The sequence below is a fragment of the Diabrotica undecimpunctata genome, chromosome 6 (assembly GCF_040954645.1).
Source record: "Diabrotica undecimpunctata isolate CICGRU chromosome 6, icDiaUnde3, whole genome shotgun sequence".
NCBI classification, from domain to species: Eukaryota; Metazoa; Arthropoda; class Insecta; order Coleoptera; family Chrysomelidae; genus Diabrotica; species Diabrotica undecimpunctata.
The window spans coordinates 1,753,876-1,780,049 of NC_092808.1; the positions used below are offsets into that span (position 1 = coordinate 1,753,876).

General features: G+C 32.4%; 1 protein-coding gene across 2 annotated transcripts in view; it reads right to left on the minus strand.

Moving 5' to 3' along the window:
• The window catches only part of LOC140442989 (solute carrier family 35 member F3), a 185,505-nt gene that overhangs the window by 78,717 nt on the left and 80,614 nt on the right, over positions 1-26,174 (minus strand). For both annotated transcript variants that reach the window (XM_072533982.1, XM_072533983.1), the window contains exons 8-10: positions 24,029-24,118; positions 22,515-22,644; positions 13,006-13,035 (exon numbers count right to left, since the gene is read on the minus strand). In XM_072533982.1, the coding sequence (XP_072390083.1) occupies positions 13,006-13,035; positions 22,515-22,644; positions 24,029-24,118 (250 nt within the window). The remainder of the gene's footprint in view (positions 1-13,005; positions 13,036-22,514; positions 22,645-24,028; positions 24,119-26,174) is intronic.

Genomic DNA, 26,174 nt, shown 5'->3' on the forward strand with positions numbered 1-26,174 from the left:
ATAAAGTCTGTTGGCCACTGTCTCTTCAATCTTCGTCTGACTTCTGGTTGGAGGTGTAGTTGTCCTGCTTACTCGTGGTGGGCTGGTAGATATTCTAAATAATTTCTTGTTAGTGTACTGATTTCGTCTTCAACGAACAGTATACGAGAGTCATCATGCAGAGTTTTGTCACTAACGTACCATTTTGTACTTTGAGTATTTTGGGTTGGATTCTCTGAATGATTTTGGTATTAGAAGGCTTTGCACAGCCCCATAGTTGCACTCCATATGTCCGTATAGGCTTTATTATGCACTTATATAAGAGAAATTTATTATAAAGGATTTTAAAAAAGTTTAAGAATTTTGGGTGTATTATATAGTTACTGATGCCTACATAAGAAAATTAAAAACCCTTTTGGACAGTAATATACCCGACAAATGGCACAATGCTGAGGTAATTCTATTGTACAGAAAAGGAGATCCCCATGAATTAGAAAACTACAGACCTATAAGTCTTCTTAGTCATCTATACAAACTCCTTACAAGAATAGTAACGAATCGTCTTGAGAAAAAATTTGACTTCTACCAGCCAATAGAGCAAGCTGGATTTCGTACCGGATTTGGAACAAATGATCACCTACAGATCATTAAAACGGTAATAAAAAGGCTATCCAATACAATCAACCACTCGTTCTGGCTTTTGTAGATTTCTATAAAGCCTTTGACACGGTAGAATTTGACAAAATCCTGGAAGCACTACAAGCATGCCGCATTGACTACCGATATACAAGGTTTATTTACAATACATACAAGAACGCAACTATGTCGGTGAAACTACATAAAAACACGGATCATATCCAAATCGGCAGAGGAGTCCCGCAGGGTGATACCTTATCGCCTAAACTGTTTACCACAGTACTGGAATATGCTTATAAAAAACTTAACTGGGAAGAAAAAGGCCTGAACATTGACAGAAGAAGATTAACAAATTTGAAATTCGCTCATATTACGAACAAAATGGTGTTGCACAGAATGGGAAGAGACAGAGAACTTTTGATCACCATTAAAAGGCGAAAGACAGCATATTTGGGGCACATACTTAGAAATAATAAGTACGAGTTGTTGCAGCTGATTATGCAGGGTAAAATCGAAGAAAAAAGGGGTCCTGGTAGACGACAAATATCCTGGTTGAAAAACATTCGCGACTGGACCGAGTTAAACACACAGACTCTTTTAAGAAAAGCAGAAGATAGAGACGAATTTGCAATGGTTACAGCAAACCTTCACTAGTAGAGACGGCACTAGAAGAAGAAAAATTTCGCAGACGACATAGTATTGTTCTCGGAAAACCTCAAGGAGGTATGTACAATGCTACATAAACTTCAATTAGTGTGTGCCAGTGTAGGTCTTAAATTGAACATCTCCAAAACAAAATTCATGACAAACTCAGTACCGTTCGCGTCATAAAAAACTGGCACACCTCTTATATCCGAAAATTATGTTTTTCAAGTTGTGTAAGTTGATCTTGTCACATGTGTCATTCTAATTTCTAGAGCAACGTTGCCAGTTCAACGAAAATATTATATCAAATCAGTTAAAAGGACAGACACATTATAAAATTACAGTAGATGTATTCCAATGTCCCCTGTGCCAATACCCTACGTTTAAAGATCCTTTAAACATTTTGGACATTATCTCAACCCTCTCTCTGGTTATTAAATTTATTAGATACGGTTTTTTGTTGTTAATGATAATAAATAATACCTATATAAAAACATTTTTGAACTTTGTTTTTTTATTTAGATTTAGTGCAATTCCGTTATCTGTGATGGCAACAACGAATTGATTCACGAACCATTGTGTCAAGTCTGAACACAGGTTTACATTGGGAAAAAAAAGTGTACCAGTTTTATATGACGGGAACTGTACCTAGCGGAAATATCAATATTGGAGACAACGAAGTAGAGCTGGTGGAAAAACACATATACTTTGGACTCGAAATAAATATCAGAAGAGACAACCAAACATGCGAACTACGAGGAAGAATAAACCTGCATGGGAAATCTATGGAAAACTCAAAGACGTCTTTAAAAGCGATATACCAATTTCTTTAAAACGTAAAACAATTAACCAATGTGTGTTGTCTGTGATGACCTATGGTGCCAAAACTTTGACATTGACAGCTACAACTTCTAAAACGCTGCAAATAGCTCAGAGGAAAATGGAAAGGACAATGCTGAGTATATCGCTTCGTGACCGAGTTAGAAATGAAGACTTAAGACGAAGAACATAAGATGTAATTTCCCGAATTGGCACACTGAAATGGAACTGGGCTGGACACGTCGCTTAAATCAGTGTTGAAAGACAATGGTGATTTCGCGGAAAAAGGAAACTTGTGTAAGAGAGTTTAATAATACAGGATTTTTATTTTTTGATCCATTTTCTCATGTTTTTTTTTCAGGCATCTCATAATCTACAATAAAAGACATATTAAATACAAACAATGCTTGTGCAGCCCAACTAATTTCTAATATTCCTGCTGCCAAACTACAACTTTCTGAAGATGATATTACTCCTTATAACTCAGAAACAAATCGAGTGCCTTCAAAAGATACAGACTTAGAAATTAATGAACCTGATGGTATTATAAGTACATCAAAAGCCAACGAAGCTCAGGCAGATGCTTCAACATCAAAATCGGATCTTACAAATCTAAATAAGAGCAAGGAAATATATCTATTGAAGAAATGACACCATTGTGCAAAGTGACTGAAATAAAATAAAAAAGAGGGTTAGAATTTTATATATTTCAAAGATTTTGACGACAACTCAATTTCTTTATATTTATTTGACTGGAAATTAAAGAGGAATGGAGGTTTTTGAGAAGAAAGAAAGATCAATTTATAGAAACTTTAGCTCAAAGAGAAGTTAAAGATACTTCTGGAAGAGGTGTACGAACTGATAAGTCAGATCTGAAATCAACATTGTATATAATAATTATAAAAGTATAAAGATAGACTATATCTCAGTATAATTTATTGGGAAGAGCTTCGTTTCATATGTTAACAACTTATTGGGATGGATTTAGTAAAAATCGATCGATTACTGAACAGGTTTTCACAAAATAAGTATAGAAAGTAACAAAAAAAATAAAGTTGGCGTGAATGACGCTATGAGGCAGCAGGTGCTTATTTAAGTTGCAGACTTCTTTGTCTAGTAACTTAGAAGCCAAAGGGGTCGGTTGTGAGTAGGTAGTGAGCCAACTGATGCCGCGGTAAACGTTTGTATGCGATATTGATATGATTTAGAGTTCTAAGACTGAACTTAAAGTTTCGTATGATATTGAGAAGTAGGATAGAATTTTTTTTTTGTTTTTTTTAACCTATTCTCTATCCTTCCATTGTTGGATATAGGTCTCCCCCAGTTCTCTACATCTTTCCCTATCTTGAGCTGTTCTCTGCCATGTGGGACCTCCTTGTTTCCTGATGTCATCTTTCCACCTCATCTGTGGTCTGCCACTTGATCTCTTTGCATTGTATGGACGCCACTTTCCGATGGCATTGTTCCATCGTCCGTCTTGGAGACGTTCATTGTGTCCAGCCCATTTCCATTTCAGTTTTGCTGCTTGTTCTATCGCGTCTACCGTCTTTGTTCTGGTTCTGATCCACTGGTTACGTTTTCTATCTTTAAGTGATATACCCAACATTTGTCTCTCCATCGCTCTTTGTGCCTTCCTTATCCTATCCAAATTTGCCTGTGTAAATGTCCATGTCTGTGCTCCGTAGGTGAGCACCGGTATTATACAGGAGTTATATATAATATAATAATTCCTTTCCTTCCCAAATAATTCCTTTTACCCACCTTAATTCTATCCTATACTGTATTATAACTCCTGTATAGGATAGAATTAAGGTGGGTAAAAGGAATTATTTGGTGATAGAAAAATTACGTTTTGAATGACACAAATAGTTGATATGGTGGGATAGACAGTGAATGGGGTAGAAGAGTATGAGAAACCTGTCCAGAGTATCCAACCAAGACTATAAAAGACAGTGGTTCTCCATATAGTATAAAAGGACCTATAATAACGTACAGTATGTTTAGGGGAAAAGGTGTCAAGGAAAATATATGAAGCTATTCAAAGGCATTATTTCTGGAAGTTTAAACTCACGAACAACAAAGATCTTGACATAGATGATTTTGGTGCTTTAGTGAGAAGATGAATAAGCAATAGTTTAGGTCTGAAAGATCATCCACAGATGATGTATTTATTATGCGGGAAATATCACAAAAAGCTACCGATTATAATAAACCAGCGTATCTGTGTTTCCAGAATTCTTCTTTTTCTTCACGTGCCATATTAGAGTTATCCGAGGTTTATCGTTTTACCACAAAAGTAGATTTAAAATTGTTCGGATCTTGTTAAATATGTATACCTAATAAAATCTGGCAAAATTTCTCTTTCAAAACATTTATTGTACTTTACTTCTAAGGCCATAGTCATTATTCAGACTCAACCCATCTTGATGATAACATCCGAAATACACAAAATATTACAAATAAAACTATCTAAATGTTATGCTGACTCCACACTCTCACCAAGAGTATGCTCGTTTTGTTTCAGTGTTGTTTGGTTTGTCTGAGACGTCAGTTTCTCGATTGCGAGACAAAATACCGCGAGGCAATATTTAACCCAATATTGCTTCCTTATGAATTACAGTTTGTTTTATTGCACTATTTAAAAATGGATTTTGATCAATATTTAAATATCTTCTGACATATTTTTAGGATGGTCTTGCAGCAAGTTCAGTTTATTAGTTGCAATCATACGAAATTATAGTTACAAGATCTTTGAGCTATCACCAAAAGTAAATATTTTTCAAAATATTTCAACTGCACTATTAATTTTTCACTACTATGCCTTTACCATGTCGATAATTGATTAAACCATCAAAGTTTCTTATTCTTTTTATCCCATTAGGAGAAAATGAAAAGTTTATACCCAAATGTCTTAGGGAATAACTTAATAATAAACAAATACCGCTAGATAAGGAAGGCGACATTTTAGTAGAAATTGTAGGCAATTCTGAGCTATTATAATTATTATCAGTTTTGCTTATTGGAAAATTTTCTGGTATTTTTAAACAAGACCTAAATAACAAAAAAAGATTATGTAGAATATGTTATGTAGACGAAAAACTAACTCTTTAAAGTAAAGGTACTTTGTATGTTAAGGTAGTGGGGATGTTCGTGCTCAGTTTTCACGCAATAATTTATAAAAATCAAACTTCAAATTGTAGAGCGCTATAAAATTTTTCAATATTTCAACTTCTAGTATACACATATAGTTAATGCAAGCTAGAACACTACCTAATTATCTTTTAGTAATAGTAAACTACAAGATCAAAATTTCTTTCATCGTTGAATTGTTAGAACTAGTGAATTTTCATGGCCACCTCGAACTCCCGACTGCAATACCTCAGACTTCTATTTTTGAGTAGTTATAAAATCATTATTGTGTTCTCAAAATATTACTAGTCAACAATAATAACGGTAACAAATTCTTAGATGAATATTGTGGCTTTTGTACTGGGTTCTCTTCAGAATTTCTTCAACTTTGGATAGAAGATCACTAAATTTATTATAGTCATCGACAGCTTGACTTTGGTGGATCCTAGCAATACTTTTCTTATCGTTTTTGGATGCTGCTTCATATTATAGTACATGGGTATAGCGTATCAGGAATCCGACAATTTACATCTTGTCCAATTTTCGTTTATTTTATTTAACTTAATTAAAATCACCGTGTATAGTCCTACCAGAGATATAAGAGAGTCATTAATATTTATTATCGATAAATGTCTACCGCAAGGCAGCGGGGAATCGTCTCTGGTCAGGATCGTACTTTTATTTTTGATTTGCATTACTTATTCGATTGTTAGAAAATTTAGTGAAAATTTTGTTAGTTAAGAAATTGTTACAAAAAGAACAGAAGCAAAATATTTTAAGAAATTATTATTTATCAACTGAATTTAAAAATATTTACATAAATTACGTATACATAGAAAGTTTACCATTTATATGGACAAGTCAGTTTCACTATCACTGTCGTTATCTAGATCTATAATAATTGTTTCTTTGAGCAACCTATCCGTATTTATATAAGATCTTTCCATCTTTAGAACATGGGCTATTTTTGCAGCTGTCATCGGAAATTTTCTTTATTTCTAGTTTAATTAGACGAACCACAGATAAATTTAGGGTGGACGAAACATTACTTCTCCTTACCGATGCTTTTAGTTCATGTCATATGTGTTGCAATAGTAAGGAGGAAGTCTTAATACTGTATGACCCATTTCTTCCGCCAAACTGTCGCAATAATTGTTTTCTGATGGAAAATGATTTTAAAGTTTCAAGTATTTGTTTTTTAGAATCATTGTATTCAAAATATCATTTTCTAGCATATATTCCTGGAATATAAGTTTGGTGTCATCAGAACATGGAACTTTGTTTAGCCTACGACTGTGGTAGCTGGCCTTGTCCATCACAATTACACTGTTTGGTGGTATATTTGGCAATTACTTCGTTGAAAACCAGTTTTTAAATAATTCTGACGTGGTATCATCATGATAGTCGACACGGGAGTCCTTAATGTTTTTGCATGACAAGGCTAAAGCATTAGGTATAAAACCATTTTTGGTTCCTGCATGGATTATTGTAATACATTTTCCTTTATTTGATGGAGCTTTTGTTGTACAGCGACCAGAAGAATCTGCCCAACCATATTTTGGAACGTCATGGGTGTCAAACCAAGTCTCATCCAGATAAACAATTTCTCTTCCACTTTCTCTGTATTTATGAATTTGAATTAAAAATTCCGTCCTCCATATTTGTAGACGAGCAGATTCCATAATCACTTAGCGTTTATAGATCGTTTTTATTTTAAAGCCGTTTTTTAGAAGACATTGCCTTACTGTCTCACTGCAGCACTTGATTCCAGTGTCATCTTTTACGTGATGGTTTTTACCGTGGGGATCATCTGTTCTTCATACATGTTATAAATTTTTTTCCTAATGATCTCCACATCACTCCTGTCTAGTTTCCTAAACATACCAGCGTCTTTTCCTTTTCTTCTACTTACTATCGGTTGTTTTGTTATGGACCATACTGTGTTCATTGGTCTTGGTGTTACGGCTGTAGTTTCCTTCACTGCATTAAATTTGGAAAGTCCTCGTTCAAGGAGGGGAGTGTAAACGTCAAATATCACTTTTTTTGTGTCAACTGACAAAACACTGCGCTTTAAGCGTTTGTTAATTCTGAAGTCTATTCTTTCGTCATTATTATCAATAACTTCGCGAGAAGTGCTAGGCTCTTCCTACGGACGAAAATTTTTAAATAATATTGTTTTATATACAAATTGTCATCCGTCATGAACAAATTCAAACAAATAACTAACGAAATTGTCATAATATTATCTTAGTTTACCTGTTCCCCAAGTCAGAAAATATAATTACGATTTTAAATATATCGTGATTGGTGCTTTTTAGGTAATATCCAAAATAAAACCATTGCAAGAAATTATTTCAATTGACTTTCACTGATAAGACGTAATGAGGTTATAATGACGAGTTATTTATGATCCTCTTTTTAAAAGCTAGTTTATTGTCAGGATCGAAAAAATATACCTGAATTGTTACCGTTTTGGAGGTTCAAAAAATATTTTTTTTTCATAAATTCTATTTCGAGAGTAAATTTTATTTATAACAATATATTTATTTATACTGTTCAATCAAAAATACAAATTTCAGAACCTGTAAATAATTTAATGTCGTGAAGGAAGCGGCAGTCTTAACACAAAGACTAATGAAGACAGTGCGGTCAGTAACAAAACAACCGATTGCAAGTAGAAGAAAAAGAAAAGACGCTGATATGTATAGGAAACTAGACCGGAGTGATGTGGACATCATTAGAAGAAAAATTTGTATAACATAATAACAATAATAACAATATTTTTATTTAAATATATATTTAAATAAAAATGTTGTTCTATCTATAACAAGCAAATACAAAGAGGCAATAGCTCTATATACAGATGCGTCCAAATCTCCAGATGGAACCAGATGCGCTTTTTTTTATACCATCGGAACATATAGAAAAGAAATTCAAACTGAACCCGGAAGCTTCGATTTATACAGCAGAGGCTATTGCAATATATGAAGCTTTATTATATGTAGCTGAAGTTGATTTTGCCCATATTATAATTTTGTCGGACTCCTTAGCAGTGTTAAAATCCATTGGTAAATATGGACCACCAAACTTACAAGACTGCCCATACATTTATATAATTAAACATATTTTAACCAAAGGAATCAATGTACATTTTCTCTGGATTAAAGCACATGCAGGATTTGAACATAATGAATATGTCGACTTATTAGCCAAAGAAAGCCTTTCAACCGATACACGATTCTACATAAAGTAACGCTTTCTGACAGTATTGTTTCTTGCAAGTCAACATTGCTTCGAGAGTGGAGCTACCAGTGGAAGGAATACTCTTTTGTGAACCAAAATAGATACTCGATAATTCAGCCAGATATTCCCAAATTTCCTTGATACAAGTCTTTTAGAGCTTCCAGGAGGCACATAACTTCCATTATTAGAATACGTTTCGGACACGCATGTTATCCCAAACACTTATTTAAAATAAAGGTTTTGGATGATGACAAACGTAAGCATTGTGGAGAGGAAAGTGATTTAGATCATATAATTTTTGGTTTAAAAAAAAACAGAGTCTATTCATCCAAACTTATAAATGATTTATTAAAATATAAAATAGCAGCTCCTTGGAATATACTATATTTATTATCACTTGGCTCTGTAGATATTTACAACTCTTTAATTAAATTTTTAAAAGACAGCAACTTATCATTATAATTCTCTAAAAATTATTTAGTTAATCTTGTTACCTTTGCTTTAAACCATTTGTATAACTTCCTCCTCTCCGTGACCTAGTGTTGTTGTGTCTTATATAAATCAATGCCTTGATAGGTCCCTAGGCGAGAAGAGTGTGTCTTTGTTCTCCTAATATCGATGTAATCTTTTATTTTGATAGGGCATTTAGGTAAATAATTATAATGATGACTGTCTTAGTCCTTTTGTGTCTGGCTGTATGACGATAAGTCTAAGCCAAAAAAAAATAGATGATCCCCACGTTAAAAACCCCCATGCATATGTTGCAGAAAGTTGACACAGGAATCAAGTGCTGCAGTGTGACAGTAAGGCAATGTCTTCTAAAAAACAGCTTTAAAATCAAAACGATCGATAAACGCCAAGTGATTATGGAATCTGCTTGTCTATAAATATGAAGGACGGAATTTTCAAATTTATAAATACAGGGAAACTGTAAGAGAAATTGTTTATCTAGATGGGACGTGGTTTGACACCCATGACGTTCCAAAATCTAATTGAGCAGATTTTTCTTGTCGCTGTACAACAAAAGCTTCATCAAATAAAGGAAAACGTATTACAATAATCCATGCAGAAAAAACAAATGGTGTTATACCTAATGCTTTAGCCTTGTCATGCCACATTAAGGACTCCCGTGTCGACTATCATGATGACAACACGTCAGGTTTATTTGATAACTGGTTTTCAACAAAGTTGTTGCCAAATATAGCACCAAACAGTGTAATTGTCATGGACAATGCCATCTACCACAGTCGTAGGCCGAATAAAGTTCCATGTTCTAATGACACCAAACTTAGAATCCAGGAATATATGCTGGAAAATGATATATATATATATATATATATATATATATATATATATATATATATATATATTATGAAGATAATTATTCTAAAAAACAATTACTTGAAACTTTAAAATCATTTTCATACAGTATTAAGACTTCCTTCTTACTATTGCATATTCAATCCTATTGAACACATATGGCATGAGTTAAAAGCATCGGTAAGGAGAAGTAATGTTTCGCTTACCCTAAATTCACCTGTGGTTCGTCTAATTGAATTAGAAATGGAGAAAATATCCAATGACAGCTGGAAAAATACAGATAGGTTGCTCAAAAAAACAATTATTATAGATCTAGATAAAGACAGTGATAGTGAAACTGACTTGTCCATGTAATTTTTTTTTAAATGTAAGTTCTTTTTAAATTGTATTTATAAATGGTAAACTTTCTATGTATACGTATTTTATATAAATATTTTTAGATTCAGTTGATAACGATGTAAGACCAGCTTTTAGACACACCTCAATTTTGAAAATAATTTTCTAAAAATTTTTGCCCCTGTTCTTTTTGTACTCTATCTAGAAATGATAAAGTTTTGTAAATATGTGAATGTAGTGTATGTAAATATGTGAATCTAGTGTATGTAAATATTTTTGCAACTATTATAACTTTAGTAGACAATGATAAAGACCGGCAACACACCTAACAATCGAATAAGTAACGCAAATCGAAAATAAAAGTACGATACTATCTAGAGGCGATCCCCCGCCTTCTTGCGGTAGACATTTATCGATAATAAATATTAATGACTTTATTAGATCTCTGGTAGGACTTTACCTCACTTTATTTTTGTAAAATTTTCTCACGAAATAATTTTTCATCACATCAATGAAATCCAAATAATCTTCTGTGTTTCCTCTTTTACTTTTACTGCTTAGGTGTTAATATAATTTCCGTTAGGACAAACCACTTCGATGTTTTGACTAAAGTTGTCGATGGTTTTTGTTTCCAAATATAGAAATTAATCTATTTAAAGAATTTACTGCTTTATAACTGCCAAAAATATCCCATTAAAGACCACCCTACAGCTCTGTCTATCGCAACCATACAAAGCTATAAGAAACGGGAATTTAAATATTTCTCTATAAAAAGGACTAATGTCTAGAGCCTGACCCACTACTCTGAGCCGCGTAATGTGGGTTGCCTATTATGAATTTGAATCGGGAAAATTATTGACAGACTTACGCATGACGTCCGACATCGGATAATCAGTTTTTACTAAAATATATGTTAATAATTATGTCTCTTCTAAAAACGGATTGTCATTAGAACAGGCAATTTTAGTTCTATCATATAATGATTTAATGACTCCCTTTTTAACATTTATGTTGGGATTTGATTTATAATTTAGATATATGTTCATATGCGCAACAAAAAATATTAAAAGCCAGAGCTTTTCGAGGAACTAACCATCATTTAATAAATAATTTTTATATAACTGTGCTGAATAATGTATTTCGAAACGGGGAAATTATTCATTTATTGATATTACAAAGAAAAGGTCTCTAAAACGTTTTTAAGCAAGCCAAAAAAATTCATAATTATTCATATTATTCAAAAACAAACTAAAGTTATTACTATAAACAGGATCTGTATAGCTGGGGCTATGCTTAACTTAAATAAAACAACGATTAGATAGAAAAAAAATCACAAATTTCATTAAAATTATCTATATTTTTTAAATGTTAATATAATTTGGTACATTGGTTTGTATAATATGTAATATTTTCTAAGTAAGTTTTTATATAAATAAATAATCTATATATAAATGTACCATTAGATGAAACTTTGAAAACAATTTAGGACCAAATTACAAAATGATAGATTAACAACTAGAACCAAATTAAATGTGTCAGCTATAACGGAACTGTTGACATTATCTACTGACAACACTTATTTTCATCTAAACAATGATTTCTATAAACAAAATTTTTAGGCTGTTCTTTAAATCCATTATTAGCTAATATATTGATGGAAGATTTCAAAACAAATATTCCTAATCAAAATTTAAAGCCCACAATACGTTGGAAATATGTAGATGATCTGTTGGACACACTTCTGATTAATATAAATAAAAGATAAAAAAGAGGAGTCAATAAAACTTACAATCGAAAAGAAATAAAATAAATCGTTGCCTTTTCTGTATGTTTTAATCTCAAAGGAAAATAGTGGATATGGGACTCATGTATACAAAAACCAACACATATGAACATATATCTAAATTATAAATCAAATCACAACATAAATGTTTAAAAGGGACTCATTAAATCATCATGATAGAACTAAAATTGCTTGTTGTAATGACAATTCGTTTTGAAAGAAAAATAATTATTAACATCTATTTTAGTCAAAAATGATTATCCGATGTCGGACGTCATGCGTAAGTCTGTCAGTAATTTCCCCGATTCAAATTCATAATAGGCAACCTACATTACGCGGCTCAGAGTAGTGGGTCAGGCTCTAGACATTAGTATAAAAAGGCATATCTTGCCAATTTTGTTTTATTTCCGCTGTGCAAGATATAAGTGAAGATCCAAATGTGTTTTGAGACCTCTGTGAAAGAATAAGATATTTTTGGTACCTTTTTGTATGCTTTATATTTTTATCTCTCCTTTCTTCGCATGTTTTCTTCGTATTTTCTCAATCTAATTACGGTCTCTGGATTACCTAACTAGTTTTGTAAAAATCCGAATGCCACCTCTTACATCCACCTCAAAACAGATCCTGGTCTAATAAAATAATGATCAAAATTCGTTTTTAAATCTTTAATCACGCTTTATCTAATATCTAATGAAGGAGAAATATTTTTTCTATATTATTTTGTTTAATAAGGGAATATCTTATAATTGTATATTCTAATAATATTTGACAAGTGTAGCCTGATTGGCTGAGCAGTTCAACGACGAGCATATTCGAGAGAGTATGAAGCAAGCACCAGCAATATTCTTCCTTGTAGCGTGTGTTCTATACTTTAAAATATAAAAATACCTACATTAATGATTCCCAAAATGTAAACTAAGGGGTATTTTTTTGTACTGTATGAAAACTAGTATCTCTTGTTCTCCTAAAAAGTGAAAAAAGATGTGCGTGTGTAATATGTCGTGTTAAATGAGAAAACATACAAAGCATTAGGAATAATAAGGTAAAGGACAGACACCAAAAAAGAACACGTATTATATAAATACAACATGCTCTTTGATATTTGTTTGACTTACCTCGCACTGTGACTCAACATAATGATATTTCTGGAACAAGGGACAATGTCTTAATTAGAAAAAAGCACTTTAAGGGAGTCTTTTTAATAATAGCGATATTTATAGTAGGTTTTTTGGTGTGGTTTATTAAAGAATAGCTTGGTGTTCAACGGGAGCATAAAAATTCACAAAATGTGTCAAGGATTTTTTAAAAATTACCAAAACAAGAATGTGGAAAAATTAAACTGTTTAATTGTAAGAAAACAAGAAAACAGAAATAAAAAAAAATTAAAAACTATTCCACATTGTAAAGATGCAAAAAACTTTTATTTTTAAAAAAATTCCATTTAATTTATAACGCAAAAACCCTTTTATGCGACTCTTTTTAAGTTTACGGCTTAAAAAATTGTCAAAGAATGCAGCATGTATTTCAAGCGCTTTTGGCTTACAAAGCTATCTTCAAAGCTATGCTACAATTTACAATATAACAATGATATAAATAGCTAATTTAAAGTTTACAATGTTTCACTTACGTCAAGTATTTTAAGTCTCTACTACAGTAGAAGCCACAGTTATATCTGATATATATGAGCCAAAATATTTCAAAAACTCATTGTCGATAGCTTATCTATATTTATCAATTTTCAATAGCTTCCATTGTAAACATATTCTTTGATAAATAATAGTTATTTATTGTACAAGACGATAAAATTGTACTTTATCTTCGAGAGCGTTTTTTAGCGTCGAGACGTCAGTCGAGACGCTAATTATGCTCGAGAAGATAATGCGATTTTATCGTCGTGCAATATAACATTTTTTCTATTCGCTCCGTGCGTGACTGACGCGACACCTACCGCCTTCATCTGACAGTTTTGGACCTACCAATTTTCAGGTTAAACATATGACATATGTTTGACATTGTTAAATACAGGTGAAATTAACAATTATTAATAATTAACTTTTTAATTATATTTTTTCAGTTTATGTACAAAATAAATGTAGTATTAAAAACTGGGTTTCTCAAAATTCATCATAATATATCTTTTTAACCCCAAATGGGAAAGAAAGGGAAAAATCTAGTACTGGCAAATCAAGTTTTTCACGTAAAAAAGCATATAATTAAAAACAGTAATAGTAAAAGTTATGATATAAAAGCCAAAGTCATCAGGCACTCTGCAGTTAGCTTGAAGCCATATAAAATATCATTTAAGGTAAATTATTTAAATATTTCCCATTTCAATTGCATAAAAATGAGGTTATGTGATATTTACTTTTTCATATTAATAGCACGGATCCATCTTTTTCTTTTCTCTAATTTATATGTAATCTTTGGCAACCTATAAAACAAAACACTTACTATTTTTGCTATTATTAGCACAATTAAATACGCAACATGTATTTGCACACATTTTTGATAAAATTTATGCGTAAAAGATTCCAATTTTGTCATATTTCGCCGCTACGCACGCTGGCATCGTTTCAAGGTACCCCTACCATGGTCACGCACGGAGCGAATAGCAAGACTTCAAGTTCATTGTGTTGCTCCGTTGCTAGGGATATAAATTACTCTGTCAACAAATGTCAAACAAATGTTACGTTTTGGTTTTTGCGGAGAATATTGTTGCGTTTTGTGTACAAAGTGAATAAATACGAAATGGACGGAAAAGAATTGGCACAAGAAATGGAAAGCCTGCCATCAGATGTAGAAAATGCAGCGTTGGAAGCAGAAAGTTTATTGTTGCCACAAAAATCTAGGATGATGTATGAGAAAGAATACCAGTCTTTTAAAAAGTGGAAAAGCATTAAGAATATGAATGGCGTGAGTGAAAAAATAATTCTGGCGTATTTTTCTGAAAAGTCGAAGAAAGCAATGCCATCATCGTTATGGTCGTATTATTCGATGCTGAAGGGTACGTTGTTGGCGAATGAAAATTGTGACATTTCTAAATTCAGCAAGTTAACCACCTTACTAAAAAACCTGAGTGGAGGATACAAAGCTAAAAAGTCCAAAATCCTGGAGTCAGATGACATTATTAAATTTCTGACAGAAGCTCCTGATGACGTCTATTTGTCGATGAAGGTTATTGCTATTTTTGGTGTGCATGGAGCGACTAGGTCCGATGAATTGTACAAGTTAGAAGTGTTTAACGTGGACGGCAGAAAATCGGTGATAATCGTTTCATTATCTGATACTAAACCCAAGCAGGAAAGGTCGTTTTGTATTATTGACAAGAAAAGTGGACTGAGTTTCTTGGAAATTGTGAGAAAGTATATTGCCTTGGGCCCCAAAAACGTATCTCACAGTAAGTTTTTTGTAAATTACCGACAGCAAAAGTGCACTACTCAATCGGTGGGGATTAACACTATATATAATAACTCCAAGAAGATTGCAGATTTTTTGAAACTTGCAAATTCAGAAATGTACACGGGACATTGTTTCCGTCGTTCTTCAGCTACTATGTTCGCGAATTCTGGATCTGATCTAGTAAAAGTTAAACGTTTAGGTGGATGGAAATCGTCATCTGTTGCAGAATCTTACATTGAAGAGTCAATAAGCAATAAGATTGCTGTATCCAAGTGTATACTTGGCGGTCCAGAAAATCAATCCAGTACCTCGAATCAAGTGTTTAAGCAAACGAGTACAAGTTGTGATGCTCCAAAAATAGATGTTTCTAATAATGTTAATTGGAAAATTTCAGTTGTTTTTAATCCTTAATGTGTTTGAATTTGTAAATTTTATTGAATAAAAAAAAAGTTAATACATTTTATCTACTCTTGCTGGTAAAGTGTCACGTTATCTATCCTTGCAGTTAAAGTGATACTTTATCTACTCAAAACAGTTGTTATAGCAACACTTTAACATACTTTAATTATAAAGTTATTAGAAAAAGCGGATCAGTTTTAATACCCATTATCTACGCAAAGCAAACATGTCTCTTTGTCGATTTGAGTACTGGCCATTAGACCAAAAACTTGTTGGCAAAAACTATAAAAACTCGGTTCTATTTCATTTTCGCAAGCGGATGAAAGTACCTACATCATGGAGCTGTTGCCAATATTTGTCATGAATTTCAAACAGGGTATGAATTTTAGTGTGCAAGTAAAACATGTGATATCAAATGTATTGAACTATCATCTGAACTTAAAAAAATGGTAACATGATGTGCGTTGTGAATGTTCGTAAAGTTAATGACATCCGCGAAGAGGCCCAGCAAGGCGAACTGAAACCGGTACAAAAAGGAAGGAAAACAGTTTCCAAACCAATTCACGTGAGAATACTTACAATTAGGGAGTCAAATCTCGAATAAGGAAAATTCTCCATGATTTTTTTTAGAATACATACCACAAACCGTCGATAGCATAATGAATGGAGTGAAGGATAATGAGGACCTACCAGCTTTTTCAAAAACCATATTTCGTAGGCTGCTAAATGACATGGGTTTTTAATATGGTAATAGAGGTCGAGATTCGATGATGATGGAAAGAAAAGATATCATATCCTGGAGACACAAGTACCTCAGACAAATTAAAACATTGAGGAAGACTAATAATGTAAACCTTGTTTATACAGATGACTCTTGGACCAACGTCGGTGCTTCAGTCAAAAAGGAATGGAGCGACATAAAGATCAATCACAGCCCAACAAAAAAAACTTTTGTCTTGCTGCCGAAAAAAAAAAATCAACTGATTTTGGTTAATTCATCTGTGCTGATTCCAAAAATACAAACCTTTTCTTTGTATCAGCTCTAGTTTTCGAGATATAACATACTCATCAAATACTTAAATATTGTTACATTTCTGTATATTCCACCATTATAACTGCAATATCTTTATAAACCAACTTAACAAATTGTAATACAAATACATACCAATGATTTCTAATTAAAGTGTACTTTTTGGAAATGCCCATAACTTGAAATTAGCGCTAATTGCTTTTTAACTGTTGTCCGATAAGTAAATACTATTTTCTCTGAAACGGCCTTAATAAATTCTTATAACGCCAACTGCATTCTATTGTAAAATTTAGTTTGAACTTGAGTTTCGTTGCAAGAGTTTGTTTTTGACAACTGAAAACCATAGCCTCTACAAGCAGGCGTTGTTGTGTGAATAACCCGGACGTTTTTTGCTACAAATGTGGCCAGTACATTGTAAAGAAAAGTAGAAAACCAGTTTGTGATTTTATAAAAAGGGCATATCAAGCCTATTTTGGTGTTCATTTAGGAGATCAAGATAAATCCTGGGCTCCACATGTAGTGTGCAAAACTTGTCTGGAAAACTTGCGACAGTGGACGAAAGGACAACGAAAATGATTAAAGTTTGGTGTACCAATGATATGGAGGGAACCAAAAAATCATTTTGACGATTGCTATTTCTGTCTTGTGATTATAAAGAACATTAATCGTAACAATCGACATACGTGGACATATCCTAACCTGGATTCAGCAATAAGACCAATTCCACATCAGCTTGAACAGATACCCATTCCAATATTAGCTGTCTACCTACGTTACCAAAGGATAATGTCGAAACGCTATCTAACGAACTACAGACTAATAGATTTGAGGAAGACGACAGTGATTTTGAAGAGAAGTCAACACGTCCTGAACTCTTTACTTAGAAAGAGCTGAGTGATCTTATCAGAGATTTGACCCTTCCAAAGGATTCTTCCGAGTTGCTTGCCTCCAGACTAAAGCAAAAGAATCTTCTTCACCCAGACACCAAAATTACATACTACCGTAATAAAGAAAAAGATCTTTTGCCTTTTGTTTCTCAGCAAAATGATATGTTTTTTTGTAATAATATTAAAGGACTGTTAGACAAAATGGGTGTATCGAAATATACACCAGATCACTGGCGTCTTTTTATCGACAGTTCCAAACGAAGTTTAAAGTGTTTACATAATGGCAACAAATATGGAAGTATACCAATTGGGCATTATACAAAAATGGAAGAAGAATATAAAACAATTTCGCTGGTGCTAAAATACAAAATATCCTTGTTTCCTGTGTCTTTGGGATAGCAGGGCTAAGGACCAACACTGGAGTAGAAGGAAATGGCATCCCAGAGATTACAGATTACCTCAGTTACATATTAAACTAGGGCTGATGAAACAATTTGTAAAGGTCCTAGATCCTTAAGGTCAATTTTAACAAAAACGGTTGTCATATGAGTATTAAAATTCATTACTTCCACAGCCACGTAGACCGTTTCCCAGAAAATCTTGGTGATCTTAGTGAAGAACAAGGAAAACGCTTCCACCAAGATATCAAAACGATGGAAGAGAGGTATTAGGGGAGATGGGACACTCACATAATGGCGGATTACTGCTGGAGTCTTTAAAAAAAGAACCGTCCTTTTAAAGCCTTTGCAAGAAAATCATATAAAAGGAAGTTTTTAGGTGACGCTGAATAGCAGATTTGTGCTGCGATGCTGGTTAGGTTAGATGAAAAGTTAAGGTTTTTTCACAGATATTTGTGATGATTTTTGTAAGTACATTATTGTACAATAAATATCTTACTTTTTATTAGTGTTTTGTTTATTTAATTGGTAGCAGCACTACATATATATGTAGCTAGTGCTGCGTTAAATTACCCTAACGATCTGATGGAGCGAATCTGATGGCATTTTTGGATTCAGCAGACCCAAATTACTTAAAAACAGTAAAAAAATTTCCGGCGGCAAACTGTGTGTTTACCAGTGAATCCATAGGTGCCTTTATGAAAGGGCTCTACTGGACTAAAAGCTCCAACACAAAGAGGTCTTCAGTTTGTTATTCTTCATGCTGGAAGCAAAACTGGTTTTGTGGCATGGAATTGACTTTCTTGGCCAAGAAGAGAACCGCTGATTACCTTGATGAAATGAACGGAGATCTTTATGAAGAACGGTTTGAGAAGACGTTAATTCCAAACTTGCCGAAAGGCAAAGAAAACGAAGAGGATCTCATTTTCTCAATTCCAATCAAGAGATAAAATTTTTTAATACATTTAAATATCTTACTTAGGAAGATTACAATCTAGTTTGTTCTTTATATTTAAATAATTTGTTTTGGGGATAACTTGCCGATTGAACTCACTTTGACTATCAGTCAATTTTCAAAATATTCATTATGATTGTACGTAAACCAAGATTTAAAAAACTTAATTTTAGACAGTTTTCGATAAATTTCTTTTTTCATTATGAATTTTAATTCATAAATTTTTTTATAATTTAATAATCCTAATTTTCTAATGTCAATGATCACCTTTGAAGAATATTTTAAAAGAGTGACATTCGATTTTTCCTCATTCTATCTACTGCTTCAACTTCAATAAATGGTCGGGTTCTGACACCCGTACCATAACCAAATTTTTTGTTTTTTGTGGAGTCTAGTGTAGTCTTTTTTGTGTTTTTTTTTCAATTGAAAATTTGTAATAGAACTAGCTTAAATATTTTACGTAAGTGAAACATCGTAAACTTTAAATTAGCTATTTATATCATTATTATATAGAAAAAATATTATATAAGTAGAGAAATACAAATAATAAACAAAGTAGAGACATACAAATATCTGGGAACCTGGATTGATGACAAAAATGACCAAAGCAGAGAAATCAGAGTCCGAATTGAAACTGCAAGGCAAGCATTTGTGAAAATGAAGACAATGCTTACCAACAGAGCCCTTCAGTTGCATCTCAGATTGAGGGCTCTAAGATGTTACATATTTTCTATCTTACTATACGGAATGAAAGCTTGGACATTGAAGAAACAACACATAAGAAAAATAGAAGCGTTCGAAATGTGGTGTTACAGAAGAATATTAAAAATTCAGTGGGTTCAAAGGATTACCAATGCTGAGGTACTACGACGTCTAAATAAGGAGTGAGAAATTATGAACAGCATAAAAAGAAGAAAACTAGAGTATTTGGGTCACATAACCAGAGGAGAAAAATATGAGCTGCTGAGAATTATTATGCAAGGAAGGATCCAAGGAGGAAGAAGCATAGGAAGAAGACGCATCTCCTGGCTGAGAAACCTTTGAGAATGGTTTAACTGTAGTTCACTACAACTTTTCAGAGCAGCAGCCAACAAAGTGACCATAGCCGTTATGATATCCAACCTCCTATAGGAGATGGAACTTTAAGAAGAAGATCATTATTATATTGTAGCATAGCTCCGAAGATAGCCAAAAGCGCTCAGCTAGGAAATAAATTCAAAGTTTAAAAAATTCAAAAATACTTTTCTTTTTCCATTGTTTGATTTGAAGTGTGTAAAAAAAACATATCAGTGTTTTCATTTCTTAAAAAATAGTGTTTTGGTCATTAAAATTGTTTTGACAGTTGATTTTTACGAATTAACGCACATTTTATTCTAGAATTTTTTTCCGATCGGTCTAATTCGATCGAACGATAAAATAATGTCATACCATTTTGACAGGGAAGCCAGCTTCATGAAAAACACCACGTTACTTTATCTCTAATAGCAGAGTAGATCATTTGCGTTGTATTCTTCCGATAAGGTCCATCAGATGAGCTATTATAATTCTTTAGGTTATATCCTATTAGTTTTTAGTCTTAATCATGCACTAACAGTTCCTCTTTTTCACTTCTGTACAAAAGGGAAAATAGACAGATTTAAATATTTAACCGCTTGGTTTCTCTTCCTTGACCTTACTGGTGGAAGTGGAATAGATGCTTTTAGATAATTTTCATACCTCTTTAGGACGCCCTTAGATGATCAATTATATTGCACAATATTGTAAATTGTCGTATGCGATCGGACAGGATGCTTGTGCTTAGGATCAGGAATAGCTACCCCCTGGATGTTTTGCTTCTTCGAATTTTAAGTTGTTTTTCTCCCATTTGATGTTGTTTTTAGATTTTACTTTTTTATTATTTCATCCATAATCAGATTGAACAATAGAGGACTCAGGGAATCACCCTGTTTTATCCCATTGCCAGCTTCAATAGGGTCGATCAGTTCTTCTACTTTTACTTTTATTGTGTTGTTTTGGTAGATCGAAAGTATTAAACAATTGTGAAATATAATTAATTGTCTAGGGTTAGTATTAAAGGTTGCACAATGATTGAACGAAAGTTTGAGCGAGTTCAATTTTTATGGGGCCATATTTCTCTAATAAATAATTTTTATTCTGTGCTTTGTCTAACGCAAAATGCAAGCGGAATCAAACTATTTTTCGACTGAATGTGAAACATTGCGCAGTTCGTATTACTGTGCAATATGTTTGGAGAGAAAGCGCTATTTAATAAGATTGTACGATAAATGTATTGTACAATGTTATTGTAAGTTTAGGGGCCACGTAATACAGCAACAGAACTATGTGCAAACTTCATAATCATAGACGTCAGTATCAAAGATACGTCAGGGAAGAAAGATCACAAGCAGACCAATGTGTCTCCTAAGTCGCCAGTCCACGAAACCCCGTGTCACAGAACTCCACAAGATCGTGTCTACTACGTATCTACTACGATTTGAGCTTTCGAATGCTTTGTATATTAAGTCGCTTTTTATCAAACACGTGTTGGCAGTTTATGAATAGAATTTGTGCAGGTTTGCCAATAATCTTTAAGTTTACATTTATCATAATAATAAAACTCCTGTGCTCATTCTTTTCGATTTAGACAGGTCCTGAATCCCAATTAAAAACAAATAAAACAAACAAAAAAACAAACTCCAAAAGGAATATCTAACTGGCTATAACCACGTTAATATTCCTCCATCTCTATTCCCCCACGTTTCCTCATTTCTATATAATATTTATATTTATAAAAAAATAAAACTAAAAATTTCTAAACTTACGTTTTAATGACACATTGTGTGAATAAAACAAAAATGTTGAAAAGCATGCTAACTTTTTTACAAAATATCTCTTCTAGCCCCTACTCGCGGGACTACTGGAATAAAAAACAAAAAATAAAATTATTGGCGAATCGAGCAAATTAGAGCGAAATAAAAAGAGACCAAAGCTGAAAAACAGACCTTCCCATTGAAGATACGACTCGATTTTCTGCAAAATTAAAATGTAAAATCTTCAAATTCACATATTTTAAAACAATTTTCTTAAAATAAAGTTAGCTAAAAGTATAAATAACGTAAAGCTAATCTGCAGTTTACTGTTTTTATTATTGACATAAACAATATCGTAAAGTACATATTTTATATTTTATTAAATATATATTTAGTACTACAAATTGCAGTTAAAATATGTTTCATTAAGACATTTATACTATTTGAACTTCACTAGTATTTTGGTATTTTCATTAATATACCCATAAATAACCATCATTTAACTATAGTGTAACTTGTAACTTTAAGAAAAGTATAAAATAATGGTGAAAAAATAAAGGAATATTAGACACCACGTCTGTTTGTCACCCTAATCTACGTATATCCACGTGATGATCTTATCAGTACAATTCTTCTTTTGCAAGCCAAAAGAAGACGGACTGATTAAAGACGACATAGTGAATCAATTCCAATTTAAAATTATGCGATTAAATACGATCTTATTAAAAAATTTATTAGTAACTTACCTTAAAAGCCTGGTTATATAATCAGGCCAATTATCAGGGAACATTACTAAGAAAAATCCAACTCCGATTAATATCATGCCAGCTAGCTTCATTCCTTCAAAACTTGCTCCATATAACACAACATCTAGGGCTGCAAAAACAAGGAATTATCATAAAACCATAAATAAAATGATAATGGTGAATATAATTACAATATCTATCTATATAAAGTATATAAAAAGGTAAGACGATAAGTCACACTGTTTTTCCGATAAGGTAAGTACCTTACCGGGGAAAGAAAGAAATCTGTACTTCCAACTGTCATGAAATGAATAAACTTATTTGACAGATAAAACGTAAAATATTTATTTGCTAAATAAACTACAGAATGTAAAATTACCTGGAAGATAAATTTGTGTTTATTGTAGTTATTATGTTGTAGGTTATTGCGAAATCAAAAATATAACCTAAATATTTTTGTTCATTGTAGGAGATATGAATCCGATATTAGAAGATTTAATGAAATCAAAGAGTATGATATTTAATGTTTATAAATTTAGTGCTAGAATATACTATTTGGGGCAGAATCGACCATTTAAATTTTTTAATGATACAGACTTTTTTATGAGGTTAAGATTAAGTAAACCGCATCGAGTTAGAATCTATGGAGAAGCTATGAGAATATTAACGTGTGTATTAAAAACGGCGTAGGTAGGCGTGGCTAACGATGATACCAATATGGCGGTGGGATCATGGCCGGACTCAATAATATTAAAACTACTATAAAAATATGACTAGTTATTCAGAAGATTTAATCATAATCTAAAAAAGTGCAATACATTTTTAATAAACTATGATTTATTTATCCCGCGGTAAACACTAAAAACACGATATATTATACATAAAGATAAATTAATACAGTCAAATACTATTAATTTATTCTCTGAAGTACGGGCCATTGTTTACATATTTGTATAATAACATCATGTAGAACGTTATTCCTGAAGATTTTTTATTAACATTGCTTCTGCTACTGCAACTACGTTGAGAACAAGAAACCATTACTATGCACTATCACAATATATTATTACAGTTTCTATAAAAGTATTATAAAACTAAAAATTTTCGAAAAACAACAAACGTAAACAAACATATACGATCTGTCAAAAGTCTCAAAACAATCTTAACGATATGGCCGAAGTGAGGTCGTTTTTAGTCACGTGATGCCCTCTCCATAGATTCTAACTCGATGGTAAACCGACAGTGATCTATATTCTTAGAAAATATTGCAAATCGTTGTTAATTAAAGATTATAAAAGTAAGTATTCTACCTTTTACATTAAATTGTCCCAAGTGGAATATTTTTTGACCGTTAATAAAATATTGTCATGATTTTACTCAATAGAATTGCTGATCTTTAATTTCCTCGCAAAAACACTTCGTTTATTTTCATATTGTTATTTTAGAGCCTGCGATACTTTTGTATACAACAATTATTTTGGTATTATATTTAATAAATTAAAGAACATACTCACCTGCAGATACAGGGACGGCTGTTATAAGTCCTAATGTTATAAATAAGTCGTAGGTAAGAGCTACACTAAAATTACCCAGTAAATTGGCAACTGAAACAAGAAATTGATCAATAATTAGTAAAAGGATTTAAACAAAAAAACAGAAAAGTCTAAAGTATATGTTAAAATATCTGTACATGAGTATCTTTTTCTCCTTGTAGCATTTCTGACATCCTCCTTTCCATAAAGAACAAGTTTTTCGCAATGTTTTCCTATTGTTAATATGTCCAAGATATTCGCAGAATTATTTGTCGATCCAACTACATTTAAAAGGAACACACAACACAGAGGCTACTGGAAACGACAGAGATGAGAGTACTGCCATAAAAGACAAATATGTAATGAAGTAGATATGCCTGATACTAAAATAGACAGCAAACAGAGAAGTACTGTAAAAAATTTGAGGATAATCTTGAATAAGGTTCTGCTTATTATGATCCCAAGACAAGATCAATAAGATAAAACCCTAATTCTGAAAAAGTTGCTTCATACAGTGGAGAGAATTTCGTTTGTTTTACTGTAGATACTAACATTCATGCGAAAGCTCAGATATTTCCTTAGGAAACGTATGGAAAGAAGGTGGATGTTCATCTTTTAGCTGAAAAAAAAAGAAGTTTTTAAGTCAATAATTCATAGCAGCGTTCCAGATAAATATGGAGAATAGGATGTTGGCGAAAGTTAATGTGAAATATTCAAGAGATTTGCTAAAGTTATTACTGGGGAGGAAAAATAAGTCAATAGATCTAAATATGAAGAAGATCTGTACATAAGTAACCACACATCAGTGTGAGGATCATATTGAAGAGGAGGACAATGGATATACAGATGTTGTCACTTGTTCATAAAGAATTCCTATTGCCTAGGCGAGTCAGAAAAAATGCATAACACTCCTGTAATCCAAGATATTCCAAAGCATGAAGATGTTTGTAAAGCAAGTAGTACTAAGGAAGCTGGAACATTAGACGGCTATAGCGAAAATAGTAGTTTCAGTAATTTATCAGAAGAAAAGAAACTGGAAACGATACAAAGAAGATTAAGGAATAAGGAAAAGAAAGCGAAGAAAAATTAGAAGAAAGACAAAGAAAAATTAAATAAAAACAGAAAATGATAAGCAAATAATGTTAAACGATAGAAAAATGCCGTGCAACAGTATTTTTGACGTTAAGAAACCCACAGAGGAAGAAATGGAGAAATTTTCTAGATAAAAAAAAAGGAGAAATGAAGATTCTATAAATAAATTATGTAAATTAGTAGTGTTTATATAAAAACCAATTTTTATTAAATGTAAAACACAATAAAAAAGTGTTGGACGCTCCACGAAAAGATCTTTAAATCCTGAAAATTTTTTATTAATAAAAAAGTTATGTAATAAAAGTTTTAGATTGTGAGCGATATGCCCCATTAAGACCTAAAGCCACCCTGTCTAGCGTCTCCCGAATATTCCGGTTTTAAATAAATCAATGTGAGCTACAGTTTCCCGACTTTTAGAGAGAATTTAACCCGATGAATGATGTGTATCTTTTTTTAACGCAACGGGCTGACGGGAATGAATCGATAAATAAGAGTAAACACTAACAAGGGTGCAAAAGTAAACATATCTTAAATATAATGTATACAACGTTTGTAAAATATACGGAAGTTTTTAGTAGAAGCGTGTGAGATAGTCAGGACAGGAGTTTATATAAAAAAACGTTGTTATTTTAATATGTACATAATTGAGAGTTTTAGATGTCTCATTATTTTCAAAATCCTTGAATATTCTTCGTTTCTTATTGGTTTAATCTTTCTTGTGAAACAGCTAATTTGTTTAAAATTCGAAATTTGAGCAACAAAGATTTACAGGAAAATGAGAGTCTTGATTTTAATCTACAAAAAAGGAATATTTGGTTATATAAAAGGCATTGCAGCCATTGCATTGCAGATAAGGCAACACCTTGCACTTTTTGCTTTCCATCATTCAACAACTTTTATTACAAAAAGAAAATTCTACATCCACTGCAAGTCCTGTTCTTCATTTCTGGGTTTTGCCATTTGTTGCGTGTTTTAGCATCAAACTTGGCTCCATTCAAGTGATATCAAAAAAGCTGAGAAACGAAGAATAAAACTA